The 15,900-nt window shown below is 39.1% G+C and overlaps 1 protein-coding gene across 4 annotated transcripts in view; it reads right to left on the reverse strand.

Annotated features, from left to right (window-relative positions):
- The window catches only part of STAG2 (STAG2 cohesin complex component), a 73,100-nt gene that overhangs the window by 33,175 nt on the left and 24,025 nt on the right, over positions 1 to 15,900 (reverse strand). For all 4 annotated transcript variants that reach the window (XM_063170588.1, XM_063170585.1, XM_063170586.1 and 1 more), the window contains exons 2-4: positions 3,435 to 3,579; positions 2,752 to 2,830; positions 1,520 to 1,681 (exon numbers count right to left, since the gene is read on the reverse strand). In XM_063170588.1, the coding sequence (XP_063026658.1) occupies positions 1,520 to 1,681; positions 2,752 to 2,830; positions 3,435 to 3,478 (285 nt within the window). In that variant the 5' untranslated portion in view covers positions 3,479 to 3,579. The remainder of the gene's footprint in view (positions 1 to 1,519; positions 1,682 to 2,751; positions 2,831 to 3,434; positions 3,580 to 15,900) is intronic.

Consider the following 15,900-nt stretch of genomic DNA (forward strand, 5'->3'; position numbering starts at 1 on the left):
TTTCATGAAACATTTTGTTTCAGTGAATGAACCACCACTTTCTGCCAGGGAAGAGACACCAATTCACAGGATCACAGAATGGATTCCATTGGAAAAGACCTTTGAGGTCGTCAAGTCCAAGCCATTACTTAACAGCACCTTGTCAACCAAATCAGAAGGTACAGAATAGAATTTAAAATAAAACAGTTAGCTTAAAATTATTACCAAAATTTTCCCAGATAAGCAAACACTGAGGGCCATGGAGGAAAATTTGTACTCTGACTGCTGAAATGGACTTTAGTTTAAAAATAATTAGAGAAATTTTTTTTCTTCCTAGTTTTAAAAAAATTGACCACAATTCAGGTATCAATTTCCCAATTCAACAAAGTAATCAGACCTGGCAAAGGTTCATTTTGCCCTTAGAAAGCAAAATATTTTGACTGTATATAATTTTAAACAGTTAAAAATTCATGAAGATACAATTACTGATTACTGGCTGAACAAGCTGCACACAGAGCAACAGTTAGAGAAGTATTGCTTTTCCATCTGCTTTGAAATAGAACAAAACCAATGATGGGGAAATCAGAATTTCTCTGTGCAAATACATCCAAGTAATTTGTTCTTGTTCCCAGCTGTAAACCTTGAGAGAACTGCACAGCAACCCAGCTTCCTGCATGTGTATTACAGGAGCAGCAACTCCAGATTTCCAGAGCTAAAGATAGTCTTTCCTCCACACTGCCAGGAGTCACATGAGTGAGTCAGCAGCAAAGCTTCATGGCTGACAGGCTTACACTTATTATACTTTAACCCTATCTCGACTGGGAGACTCACAGCCAAGCAAACACTCCAGTTACCTACCTGAATATTTCAAAAAACCAACAAAAGCAGTGCTGTATTTCTTAATAGTCTGACTTCCATCCTGTTAGTAAATGCAGTGGGGGGAGTACCTAATGTAGATACTTGAAGGGGTTAAATCTACCCTAAGTTGACTTGGCCAGAGTGTATTGCTACACTGTAATTGGCTGGAATTTGGGTCAGGAAATTTAAAAAGGAGCTTGTAAGTTTTAGCTACGATTTTACTTTGCATGAGAGAAGAGAAGCAACTATTTATTTTCAGATAATCTAAGCTCTGGATGCATGTAAAAACTACAGATTCTTGTTAAGTTCTATGACAACAATAAGTCTAAGCCACATTTGTATTTAGTTACCACCACAAAAGAAGGACTTTAAAGTTATGCAATCTAAAATAACCTTTCTTTGTTCAGGATACCAAAAACTTATTTTGAATTGTAGTACAAATTTCATCATTTCATATGTGATTATTCATGAATAACATTTAGAAATGAAAAATCAATTCATTAAAATTCAAAAATCAACAAAGCAAAACCACTTTATTTTTATTCTTATATAGAAGTAAAAACAGCAAATTGAAGGGGAAAAATTACTTTAGACTTCATTTGATTAAACTGCATGTAGAAGAAAATATTGTTATATTTAAATTGTATCTACATCCCAGCCAAAGAGCTATCCCAGGCCTTACCTGCATAGCACTCTTGCCCATTTTAACTACTTCAAAGAGCATCATGTTTTCCACACCATTCTGTTGGTGATGTCCATTCATCCGATTGGGACCACCGGGTTTCCCCCCTCCGTTTCCACTTTTTCCCTTCTCTGCTGGTCCTTTTTTTCCTTTTTTACAGGTCTGCAAGCACACATACAAGAGGCTTTATTTAATTATCATGAAGTATTCAAAAAGAGAAATCATTATCCATACCATAAAAATATAGGCAAGGCCTTGGATTTTCAGCAACCATATTTTTTAAATGTCAGTGTATCTGTGTGTCCCTGTGTGTATGTTTATGTATATATAAAATAAAAATTCAAAAGTTGAGAACAGCTGATCCTGAGTGATACAGAGACCCACAAGAACACTACAGGCTCCTCCTTCATTTAAAATCTTTAAGCAACTAAATATGTCATTAGTGATAGTGTACAACACAGATCTTTCTCGTGTTTAAATTGTAAAACAGATTATACATATTTCCTTTTAAACAGCTAAGGCAATTTCCTTAACACATCACAAAGTCTCCTCTGCAATTCATTAACCTTTTGTTTTTTCATCTGACTGAGTTGGCAAGTGGGGATGAGGAAGAGCAGACAGGTGTGTCTGTAGAAAGAGCATAAAGTACAAATGACATGACCATTGTATAAAATCCATCAGCACCTCTCCACAAACAGGTCTCTGCCCTGGTGCAGGCTCAGGGGGTGCCCATGAGGGTCACAGCCCAGGCCAGCACGGCAGGGAAGGAGCCACACCTGCTGTACAGCCTGTGAAAGGCACATGAGGGGGACAACTGTCCCAGGAAGGGAGACAAGGGCTGGGGACTGGGTTTACACCTCCCACCCCACTACTGTAACCTCCTGTCTGCAACTGTTAAAGAACTCTTAGCTGAATTATTGTTCTGTTTGCTTTTCAAACTAAAAAACACAGAATACATGATGAATTTAAGTATAGGATGGAAAATAAGCCAAGAGATTGATCAAATCAAAGCTTATCCTTTCCTCCCCTGCCTCCCTTATGCCTTCAGAGCATTAAGGAAATAATACAGGAACAGTCAGGAGGAAGCATTTCCATGCAAATACAAATATGAACTCTCTTCACTGGCATTTTCAGAAAATATTCCTTCTTGCTCATTCAACTTCAAACAAAGTGCTAAACTCTTCAATTTATAATAGTAGAAACGTTTCAGTATCCCCAAAGAGTGAACATACTTTGCCTTTGCCTTGTTTTTGGTTTTTTCCTTCAATATCCTCAAAGTCTGTATCTGAAGAGAAGTGTGTTTCAGACTCCCTGCAAGGATAAAAAGACAAACCATTCACACATTTCATCAGAAACATTCTTAAATATATTACATAAAATCACAGTATGCTCTCAGTCTAGTAAGTCAACACCAAAGGTGATGAACTGGATTCTTTTGGTCTGCTTAAAATAATCACTTTACTTCTCTAAACAAAAGTGTAATCTGTACCTAATTCTAAATCCTAGAAACTCAAATGTCAGTTTCTTAAAAATTGTGGGAAGACAAAAGGCTTAGTAAAATTATGTCAAGAACACCAAGGAACTGATGCCTGAGGGAAGCCATTAATTTGGCTTTAACTAAAGCATTTGGAATGGCATATTTTACATATTAAGTGACTCACTCCAGTTAAGGGCAAATATTTCAACTACTTGATTTAAAATATAGGTTTTTTAATTTTTTTTTATCTGATTTAAGTTACTGTTGAATTAATACTCAATTAAAATTTTTAAAATGGTTTTACCAACTTCTCAATAGAAAATAAAAATATAACACCACGTTTTATTATGTTTCCTTGTTTCCAAGAGAAAGTAAACCATAGCACAAAAAAGACACAATACTTTTACAAACAAAACAACAATTTTTTAAAACACTTACTGAAGGAGAGTAAAATCAGTTGGTATTTCTGGAGCTGCTATCATTTCTTTATCATCTTCTGGAACACCACTGTATTAGAAAGATATTCAAAAAGCAGTCTGAAGTGCAAGCTTACTTTTCTTTCTTCCTTTGTAGCAGACAACTTCTAGAATGAAATAAATCAAAAAATACAGTGAAAATTATTCCACATATGGAAGGATAAAGAGTTGGAAACATAGAAAATATAAACCATACTATCCTCTGTTTCCAACCAAGCTTTTCCCTGCTTTAAAGATTTTGAGTCCTCTCATGATCCTACTAACATAGTGACTCCACAAATGGTAAAAGCATTGCAGAAAAATAATACAGAAATACTGTAAAAAAACTCAACCAAACAAAATGTAACAATAAAAAAAAACCAACTCAAAAACCCCAAACAAACAAACAAACAAAAAAATCACCAACCACTCCACATTTTCTGATTAGGATGAGCAAACTGGAATAGTTTTCATTAACACCTCTAAGCAGCAGAGCCCAGAACTGACCACACTAGGGTAATTCTAGTTCTAGCTGACCAAACCAAAACCAGACTTGATGTTGAACTTGAAGCACAATATGTGTATACTTCAAGATATTATATATAGCAACTTTACATCTCCAACTTGCCAACTTCCATGTAATCTTCCATAAATACAATGTCTTACAACAAGTTCTTATAACCAGCTGCTTCAGAACTCCATGTCTTCCAGAGCTGATAAACCAGACTTACAACAGGTTCAACATTTGAAGCATTTGACAAGACTCTTAGGAGTATCAAGGAAGATAACACTATCCACATAGTATAAAGGAAAACATTGGAAACACAACTGTATTAGCAAGAAAACTAAAGATTGTGAAATACTTGCTTTAAACTTCATTATACTACTGTTCATTATAATAAATTTAGTTTTTTCTCTTATTTTTCCTATCATCAATGAGGGGAAAAAATTTCCCTGGATACTTCAAGTTTCAGCCATCCGCTAAGGTTTCTGTGTCACTTTGCTCCCCAGGCTAACTTTTACACAGAGAAATTAAGGAAGTACGATGTTCAGGAATTTTAAAAACAGAATACCAAGGAGAAAAACCTTCAGAGTCAGTCTGCTGACTCTACAGCTTTCTGGAGTGATTAGGTATTTGAGGGAAAGATTTCATTTTGGCATGCTAAGCACATGTTGCTCAAAGCCTGGTAGCTCTGCTCCAGAGACTGCATTTCAACTGAGCGTGTGGCAGAGGCTGGACAGGTTTTCTCCTGCAAGTGCTTATTCTGAATGCTAGGGGCCACTGTAGCTTCCAGATTTAGAGAAATGAGAGAAACCATAAACTCTGAACTTATTAAGTTCTCTTTCTTCACATTTCACGTAATTACATTAAAGTAGAGAACCACAGTGGAAATAAATAGTGGCAAAGGCAGGGAGATTCAAGATGATCAATCTCAAGACAGGCTGCAAACACAAAAGCATCTTCCATCCAAAACACAGCAGAAGGTAAAAAGCTCCAAGAAAAACCATGCTGCAGAATGGCAGCCCCCTCTGCCACTGCATTGCTCCCTTCTCTAAAGGCACCACACGGGCACATGACCAATGCACTCCATTCACCCTCCCTGTGGCAACCCCTGCCCAGCCACTCACCACTGCAGGCTCTGCCCATGCAGTATCACCCAATCAAAGTCCCCACTAAAATGGGCAAAATACAACTCAAGTACTTTCCCCTGAGATTTTCAAGTTAAACTGGTTCAATAGCAGATTTCCAGAGTCAAGGCACTGGAAACACAAGACTGCACAGCCTCCAGCAGGGGAGGGAAGGGTAAAATTCCCTTCTTTGGTGGCAAGGTGATATTATACCATCCAGGCCATCTGTGAAATGCCCTGCTCAGAAGCCAACATATCGAAAAGCTTTACACTTTGGAATTGTTTTGTGCACTTTGTATTTATTTATCTCTTAATATTTACTTTTATTTCAATCAGCAACTCGAACTTGGGAAAAGGACAAACTTTAATGACTTGGTCATCAGGCTTGGCACCTGCTCAGCTGTACAGGGAGGGGGAACAGAAAAAAGAAAAATGAAGAAGAAAGATAAACATCTACACAAGTTCTTTTTGAGGAATACTTGTGATTCAGTCCCAGTGAAAAGCAGAGATGCAAACTTCAAAACCTACCAGTTTCAAGTTCAACCTGTCTATCAATGTCCTGGTATTTGATTATTCCTAGTTTACATTTTTCAATGTTAAGAGGCAAGACATCTACTAAAGCAACAACCATACTCCTTACAAGCAATTTGGCTCCTTATATGAAACCCAAACATTCCATCCTACAAAATTTTGCAAAAATTTCAGTAAATTATTAGAATCACAGAAATTAAAGAAAAAAAACCAAAAACTATGAAAAAGAATGGGCAAATTACTAGGGTACTTGTTCTCTACATCAAACAAGCCGAATAAATCAGTAACAAAAGCTGTCTGCCATTTACACCAACTTGAACTTCTTGTCAGAACTGTTCATCTTAGTACAGACCACAAAACATGAGAGAAAACGCAGCATTTGTCAGAATCACCTCCTGGAACAGAACAGACATATCAAGTTCAGCCTGATGCTGAAGCATTAACTACTAAGATTCATATTTTTTGTTTTTCTTGAAAGTAGAACAAACTTAGCCCTCATGAGTGCAACTAGATACTGGTACTCTGGAAAACAGAAGCTAGAGATGAACACCTGGCAATGGTGCACAAAGAAAGAGTGTAACAGATCTCAGGCGTGAAGCTTAAATTCCAGCAATGACCAAAACCCCCTTGCATTTGTCCTGCTAAAGAATAATCTTACAAGATTAATACACATATCCAGAAAGCTCAGCCAGCAGGGTCAACCCATTCCAGTCAGCCCCCTCTGGCAGTGGCCAAGAGAAGCTGCCCAAGGAAGAACATTGTTTTCTTTAGAGCAATGTTTCCCTGAATGCCTTCCTGGCATCCAGAAATAATCTATGGGTTTTGCTGGCCAGAGAGGTTGTCCCTATACTTCACAACACCTTATTTTTTTCCATTAGTATTTCCAAATAGTTTTTGAACTCAATACTCAATGGAGGATCTTCCATCCAACAACTCCCACAGCCAAATTCCATACTACAAAAAGCCATATTCTTTGCCTTGAATTTATTACTTTCCAACTTTATGTCATGTTCTCTTGTTCTGGTATGGGAGAAGTGACACTGGTCATTCCCCAAGATCCTTCATCCCATTAAACACCTTCTGGGAATTCAAGACTACTGCCAGCCATGTCTTCATGCCCACACTGGATGACTCATTCAAAGCATGTGGTTCAGGAAGTCAATAAAGAAGGATGCTTATATGAATGATTTTCCTACCAAAACTTTTTAAATACATCAAGTTCATATATCACAGTGAAATTCTTGCAGATGTCATTCCAAACAGTGCAAGTTTACATTTTCTATTAAATGAGTTCTAATAAATTGTTTTAAGAACTCTAGGAAGTTAACTCTAAACTACACTATATCATAAAAATCAGCTCTCGAGTTTCCTTTTTGGCATGTTCACAGAATTCCAACCTTAATTTTCCCAAGCAGATACTGAAATCTCTCAAGCCTGTGAAAACTTTAAAAGGCATTCAACTTTGTGAAATCATAATTAAATTATTAACTATAAAAAGAAAATGTATCCTGCTGAAGGATCACAAGGTGGAGCTCTAGCCTAAAGCGAACTGAAGAAACTCCAAAAGACAGGTCATCCAGAGGTTGACCTAGTTATTTCTCTGCAATAAACTTTATAACAGACTGCCAAAATTGTGACAATATTGTAGCACATTTCCTTTAGATTTGTATTTAGATTGTTATGACACCAGAGGATTTCTTCAACTTTTTTAAATAAAGGCACATACATGTTTGAGTCCAATGACTCTTACAAAGACAAAAATGCATACAGCTACTGTTGTGTGACTAATCTCAGTATTTGGCATTCAAAACAACCAGAAGGATTTCAAAAAACATTCTAAGAGCAGAAATAATGCATCCCTTTATTGTACCTTGCTATTTAAAACTTTGCTAACAAAACATTACTGAACCAAAAAAACCTACTGGAACAACAGGAGCAGTCCAGCAACAGTAATCATACATAATGCTTCCAACTAGAAATGCAGGAGGGGCTCCTACTTAAAAGAATTTGACTGTTAAAGGCAAGAGGCAAGCACGAAACACTATCAAGACTCCAAAAGCATATTCATTCAAAAACAGATTTAAACCTTAAAGGCTATTTATCCCTATTACATTAATATTTAGGTATGGCTGTGATTAACTCAAATACACTGGTCAAATGTTGACTCTGCCAAAAGTGGACAGCATTCACCAGCACAACTCACACAATAACACATCTGCTGCCATCAGCAGTTGCTGAGGGCTACCTGTCCTCCCACAACTCCTGTTACATGCACAGATCTATTAATGCAATTCAGTGAGCAGCATTTCCTCTAAGAATATACCCAATTATATGTGTATACACACATACACTATAAACAACCCCAAAAACAGCCCCAAATGTCTGTGCTTTGTACACTTGTGTAAATGCAGTAACTCCAGGGTTATTGATCAAGCTCACTGTGAAGTTTCAGGTAGATGGGTTTTGGTTGGGGAGGATTCTCTACACAGGCTGTTTGTTTTGGTTGCTGTTGGATCCTTGGCACCTGGAAGTTTTATAATGCAAATCAGTAAGACAGTTATCATTTTGTTGGGAAGGCAAAGATGCAAATTTCCAAAAATGGCTACATGGCCAGGACAAAGATTTGGGTAATGCAGAATAGGCTGTTCAGAGATGTATTGATTTTTTCCTCCGTAATTCAATTAATCACCTGTAAAATCAAGGACCTCACTTAATTCAGAAAATTAGAACTTCTCAAACTGTGATGCTGAAGAGTAAGGCTGAAGTTCATCTCTGAATTATTTACCTATCCATGAACGAGAGATGCTGATGATTCAGGACCAATTATGCAACAGCAACAGTTACAATGCTAGCCAGATAAAATTTAAATAAAGGATCAGAAATATGTCCAGTATTTTCCCTCAACTATTTTAGAAGAGAAAAAGAGCATCAACTACATGATACCTCTCACTCCTTTCCCTGATAAACTAGAATGTGCCTAACCTTTTGTTTGATTAAAAAGTGTTAGTTATTCAGGAAAAAAAAAAGACAAATCTGCTTCTTCATATTCCTTTTGCTTCTATTTCTGTAAGTGGACTTGTAAGCAAGATTTTGAGCAAGTGCATGACATTCTCTACAGACCTCAAAGAGTGTGTTATTTCTACTAATAGTACACAACCTAGTATTTCAGCTGCCAACAAGCTTTGAAGCAATTTGAGTAAAATACAGAATACATACTTCAGGTGTAATTCTGTAATGTAACTGCACTTTAATATTAGTTATAACCATATCAGCAGTTTTGATCATATTTAGATAGTGCAATCAAGAGTAAACAAAACAATAATGCAATGAATACCTTTATCTGTGTGGTTATTTCTGTGCTGTTAGCTTAACAAATGAGACTTGCAATTCCTTTACAGAAAGACCTGAACTAGAGACCATCAATCTACAATTCTTCCTTGCTTACCAAGAGAGACATGGTCAATATACACAGCACCAATCCACTGTGCCAAAGCCACTGAACAGTTAACATGCCAACAAAGAACCTAAATTACTGAATTCACACAGCTCTTATCTTTTCAGTCTCTTTCTTCTCATTTTTGTCCCTAAACTTCCAGCTGTTACACCCCCTCCACACCACTTGGGACATACATCCCTCCATCTTTCAAAAAATTTTTAAAAGCCATGTTATGATGATTGTTGATTTTATGCCATCACTACAATTTTTCCCCTGGCCTGCTCTTTATTAATTTTTTATAACATTTGCTCTTTAGTTCATACAACAAGTCTGCTGAATAAGTGGGGAAGAGCCATCTCAGAACATGCCTTTCCAACACTGTGGGCTGTTACTGCAAGCAGTAGGTTTTCCTTTCCTCTCTCTAAACACACAGGAAAGTTTCTGCTCATTCTGGCACTCAGGCAAACCAGCAGCAAAAAAATTATAAAACCAAAACCATTTCCTTCCCCCATGATTAGCCCTCCATTGGATCAACCAACTGAGTCAACTCCTCCTGCAGCCACGCAAGTCACTGGATGCACCATGGGCAGCTGAACTCTACCTTCCCAACAAAGGCAATGAGGAGCTTTGCCAGCTTTGTCAGAGCATCCCCAGCAGCAGCAGAGCTCTGCTGTGACACAGGAGCTCCTACACCAACGTGGCAAACTGCAGGCCCTGCATGGCTCCTGCCAGGATTCCCACCCTTCTCTCGGGAGGAGCCACTGCCAAGCCTGCAGTTCTGTGGGGCTGAGCAGGCCCCAACTGCCCACCTCACACACCTGCCAGGGGAGGAGCAGCCCTGCAGAGCAGCACCTGCCTGGGACACTCACAGCACCTGCCTGGGACACTCACACACACACAGCACCTGCCTGGGACACTCACAGCACCTGCCTGGGACACTCACACACACACAGCACCTGCCTGGGACACTCACACACACACAGCACCCGCCTGGGACACTCACACACACACAGCACCCGCCTGGGACACTCACACACACACAGCACCTGCCTGGGACACTCACACACACACAGCACCCGCCTGGGACACTCACACACACACAGCACCTGCCTGGGACACTCACACACACACAGCACCTGCCTGGGACACTCACACACACACACAGCACCTGCCTGGGACACTCACACACACACACAGCACCTGTCTGGGACACTCACACACACAGAGCACCCGCCTGGGACACTCACACACACACAGCACCTGCCTGGGACACTCACACACACACAGCACCTGCCTGGGACACTCACACACACACACAGCACCTGCCTGGGACACTCACGGCACTGTGACAGCACCTTCTGGCTGGGTTCATCAGGCACCTGCCCAGTCCCAGCCGTCTCCTCAAAGCTCCTCCCTACTCCTTTTCCACAAGCATTTCCTCCATTTTCATTATCCAGCAGACAGCACAGTACCTACAGAGCCATCCCCCTCTCACCACCCCTCAGCTAGAAGGTGGCTGAGAGCATCTCAGGACCCCCAGAACCTGAGAGAGCCAGCCAGGAAAGAGCCAAGAACACGAAACACAGACCCCCAGAGGCAATGCACACACTGGTCAACACAAAGCAAAATTTGTTTTCACAGTTCAATGCTATGAAAGCAAAATCTTAAACAGGCTTTATTGAGGGGGAGAAGGAAGAATGAAAGAAAAAATAAATTTAAATGGCATATGAAGGAAGTCAGGCTAAAATTCAAAGTGAAAGTTGAGACTTTACATCAATTTTAGAGGCTTGAAAAGTGAATAATATACAAGGACCTTTGTACTTATTTGACCTAATAAGTCTGCCATTCTCATCTACACCACCAAATAATCCTCCTCTCATTGAAAGTACTTTGTGATTTTTGCTAGTTTTATTAAATATGTGGAACAACTATTACAGAAGGAAAAGAGCCTGCTACAGTGAGTGCTTCACAGTCAAAGGATTGCTCATTAAAGTACCATTAATAACATCCATATCTTTAATGAAGTTAAATGCTATTTTGAAATATAAGTACACTGTTACTGCTTGAGTCCTATGAGGTTTTTATAGTGGCAACTAGTAATTCACACTGTCCAGTAAAATGTGGCTGTAAAACACTCAATACTTGCATTACAATATCTGGAAGACTATTGAACTGTACAGTAAATGCCACTATTATGCTTATTAAAAGGGAAAATACCTGTGTTATTCTCTAATGATCCTGCCCAACAATATTCCCAAGCTTTGTTAAAACACACCTGAAATTCCCATATATCTTTTAAATGGTTTGAGTTTGGATGTCTTAAAAAAGGCAAAGGTAAGATAACAAAAGTAGAAGTTACACCTCATTGTGTTTGTCACATCTTTCCTTGCCAAAGAAGAGATTGCTTCCAGATGTTCTAGTCTGACTGTGTGGAAAATTAGGCTCTTAGGAAGAATAAAAGCCAAGTCAGATAACAACCAAGACTTGAAAAAAAAAAAATAAATGGGGGAAAGAAGTGGGGGGAAAAGCCACACATGCCTGCTTAAGTCAAAAAATGAGTAGTGGATCATTTATGATATACAAGGCAAGCACACCCTCCAGCTGCCTAAATGCCATAAATTTCCAAGCTAAACTACAGAATACAACAATATGCCTCTTCACTTACTGATTTTTCAAAAATGTACTTTGCACATCCCCTCAAAATCTTTGCTCTTGTAAAAGCTAGGGATGAAGACATGCACAGTCCAAAGCAAGCAGGTAAGCTGCTCCACAGCAAATCCTTGAGCAGAATTAGCATTGTTCAAATGTACAACCAACAGCAAGGAATTACTTCAGTGCACAGGGTGGAAGCAGGGTTTTCCTACTGACAAGGCAACCCCCATCTAGCAAATTCTGGTTTTTGTTCTGCCACTGATCAGCGTGAACCTGCAAGTTGCCTCACTTAGTGGAGCCCCACTGCTTTCCCTCCTACCATATAGACTTTCCTCTTTAAAAAGTCCAGGGGTTTGTGCCCAAAACTTCGGGCATTTTTAAGGACAACTGTGTTTGATTACAAATTCTGGAGGAGGGACTATACAAGAGCACACTGCAACAGCTTCAGCTGCTATTCTAAGATACAATCAGTATTAGATGGCTGAAATAAGGGAAAACCCTATAAAATAAAACTACTGAAGAGTGGGAAGTAAAATCTCGCAAGCAGATCTCCCAGTCAGCTGGTATCAGCCCAGGTCACAGCACACTTGGGACAGTCCTTTGCAGAGCCCCCTGCACTCCCCTGCAGGTTGATCCCAAGATCAGAAGGCAAACAGAGACCTGTTCTACAAACTCTGTTTGTAGAACTCATTTGGTCAGCTCAGATTCACCAGTTTACTAGCTGAAGCTTCACACCACTCAAAATGTTTGAACTGGCTCCAGACAGTAACTAAAAGATACTAAAATCACCACAGAAATAAATAAAAAAGGATACAGACACAAGCCAAATGGTGTTAGTCTTACCTGGACCTTTAATTCTAAAAAAAAAAACCAACAAATTTAAAAATGGTGGGGAGGATAATTCATTCACTATAATACTGTTCTGCCCAACCAGCCCAGCATTTTTTCCTACCAGGCCTGGGGTACAGCAAGGCCATCAGTGCCCAGGGTGCCCCAGGCCACCTGCAGGGCCATGGCTGCTCTGCACCCAGCACTGGGTGCTCACCCACCCACCCCATCCATCACCCACAGTCTCACAGCAGCACTGGAGAACTAACTCAGAGGGCAGCTCCAAAGACTGCCATTACCTTGCTACCCATGTCCATCCTTCCCCGGCCCAAATGAAAATCTATACCACCAAAAAGGAAAAGGAGTATTTAAGAAAAAAAATTAAAAATATTGTGTCACATCCAAACCAAGCAATTGGAAGCTAAAACCTAAGCCTTTCATAAGTGGATTGTGGATCAAACTAAATAATCATCCTTACAAAATAAAATTCAAGCAAACTACACACGTATGCAAGAGTTGGCTTTGCCTCTAAAACAGAAGAAATAAAGATGAAAACCTTGTTATCGTTCATTAAAAACTTATCTCAGCAACTCTGCCAACCTCAGAACATCTGTGCTCCATACATCCTCAGTCATAGCTCAAACATTTTTAATACCCAACATTTTGTTCTTGTTCTCCCTCATAACATTTGGGCTAAAAGCCCAATTGGTTTGTTCAGAGATCTGCAGTACTGAATACCAATTTTATACAAAACAGTAGCTGTGATGTGCACGGCTTTCCCCCATACAATTTAGAGAACTGAATATAAGCACAATAAAAAATTTTCAGTCAGTAATTAATTAATAATTCATTAATTAATTACTGGACAAAAAATACATATTATCACCACTAAGTCCAAACACGATTCTCTCCTTTCCCTTTATTCATCCTAAAACAGAGTCCTCTTAAAATAATTTTGTGGGAGAGATGAATGGCACTGAAACCTCATGTAATGGAGACCTAGAGTTAACTACTGACATTCACTGAACATCCAGAGGAAAGCAGCCTGGCCACTTGCATGTGTCTCAAAAACATTGCAAAAATACTGGCATTTCAAATCTGTAATTGCTTACTTGGGGCAGGTAGAAAATTAAGCCAGCTGGGAGTGCTCGAACAAACCAGGCCTGTTTTATGGAAGCTAACATGAAAAAGAGTATCAAACCCAGGGTTTTTGGAGACCAATCTCATTTTCCTGAGTAGGGTGACAAATATTGAGCAAGTCTTAATGTGTGTAAAGTATTCTGAGGAACAGGGTAGTGAAATTTGTCCTTTTGAAGTTATCTTCCATTCTAAGTGCCTCTATTACTGTGCAGGACTATCCTTTACACAGAAGCATCCATTCTACACAGACCTAAAATATACAAGTAGAGCTAGTTAAATCAATCAAAATTAAACCTTTGGTTTCTTCATTTAATCTTAGAAGAAAAAGAAAAAAAATCAAAGCTGTACCCCTACATGTTTGCTTTCAAGTAAATTCCTGATGTAAATAAAGCTAGTAGCTCCCTCCTCTTTCAAAAGATAGTTATACCCTACAGCTAAATTTATATTATGTTGAAAATTCACTGATGACATTATGCAAGTACCACAATTTGTAGTAAATATTTTATTTGAGCCATGTTCAATACAATGAAAATATTAAAACTACAACTATCAGACTTACCAACTCAGCAACACAGCAGAAGCTGTTGAGATAAGGTACTTGCTCAGCCTTTTTCCTGTATTTTCTTTAAAAAAAAAAAAAGGAGCAGTAGTGCCAGATGTCTCTTAAACAAGCTACATGTGCTATGATTTCTCCCCCTTCCCCCACTCCAAGAGAGGCATTCTGGAGCAGGGTGTACCCTACAGCACCGGTGAGCTGAATTCCTGGAGGTGCCTGAAACCTGCAGCATTTCTGCAGCACCTGGAGGCACCAATCCTCTCACCTCCAGCACATGGAACAAGGCTTGCATGCTAAATATTGCCTTCTTTTTTTCTTCCTTCCAGCTGAGACAAAAATGCCATTTTGGGCATAAGGAAAGAAATCCAGTGATTGTTTTTAGCCAGTGTCACACACAAAAAGAACATCTTTTTTTAGCCATCATAGTTTACCAGCTCCTTCACCATAGGGCACACCAAAAACCATTTCTGCCTGCTAGATGTTAGTTGGTGAGTATGAACAAAAGATAGAATAAGGTTACACTGCAGTGTTGACTGAATTTACATCAGCTACAGCTTAGCTTGTACAGCAGTTTCATAATCATGATTTTGTGTGGCAAATTCAGACACAGTTACTGCTGACCAACCTTTCCTAGGATGCTTAACAGGACGCTTTTGGGGAGGGGAGGAGCTTGGGGGGAGGGAAGGAGCTTGGCGGGGTGGAACTTTGCCAGACTGGTAATTATCATTACATTGGAGAAGAAAAAAAAACACACACAAAAAGCCCTCCAAAAAACACCACCAACCCAACTCAAAAAAACCTAAAGAAACCATTTCATATGCTCTGGCATACAGTCAGATCCATTAATGGCAACTCATCTGCAGTGACAATTAAAGCTAATATTATGAACTTGCAAACAGAGAAGACTGAAGAGCTGACAAATCCCATCCTGATGGGAGGGTATGGGAGGTAACCTCTGACAGAGGGATGGAAAAGTCAACTGCCACAGAGAAAGTCACCAGAGGACAACTAACAAATCTATAGTTGTCTAACTGTATGGAAAGATACTTTAGTCACCATAGTTTCTGCTTTTAATTTGTTATTTGAACTGTGTCATCTTCTTATGGTTTTCAGTTTATGATAATATTTGCCTTATCAGTTTGCAATTACCTCTAATTATTAGAACAAGAATGGCCAGAATGCAAGTGCTCAATCTCTCACCAAGTCTTCCCCAACAATTGCTGCAGTTTTGCAATTATCTGCATTCCTACTCCTAGCATAGATTTCTCTGTTTTGTATCAAACACCTGCCCCCCACCTCCCCACACTCAAATCAGAAACAGGTAACTGAGCAACTGAGAACACCACATACTGTTACATGTTGAGTTTTTCAATTCTCATTCTCTGACATTTCTCAGTAAATTAAAATTTCAAGTATTTTGAACAGGTGGACAGAAGAGGGATTATTTAAAATAGGCAACACCTCTTGCAGAGTGCTTTGATCTTTCTACTCCACTTTATGTTGTGCACTGATGCAATGCTGAAATAAGTCAATACATATTCTCTAAACACATATTTAATTTTCTGAAACAGAATTTCAATCTTGTTGAATCCCTCATATTAAGTTTAGTTCTCCTAGATACCTACTCAAGAGCAGTGTTTCTTTGACTTAATTAGTTACCATCAATTATATAATTAT

Source organism: Melospiza melodia, chromosome 16 (assembly GCF_035770615.1).
Source record: "Melospiza melodia melodia isolate bMelMel2 chromosome 16, bMelMel2.pri, whole genome shotgun sequence".
NCBI classification, from domain to species: Eukaryota; Metazoa; Chordata; class Aves; order Passeriformes; family Passerellidae; genus Melospiza; species Melospiza melodia.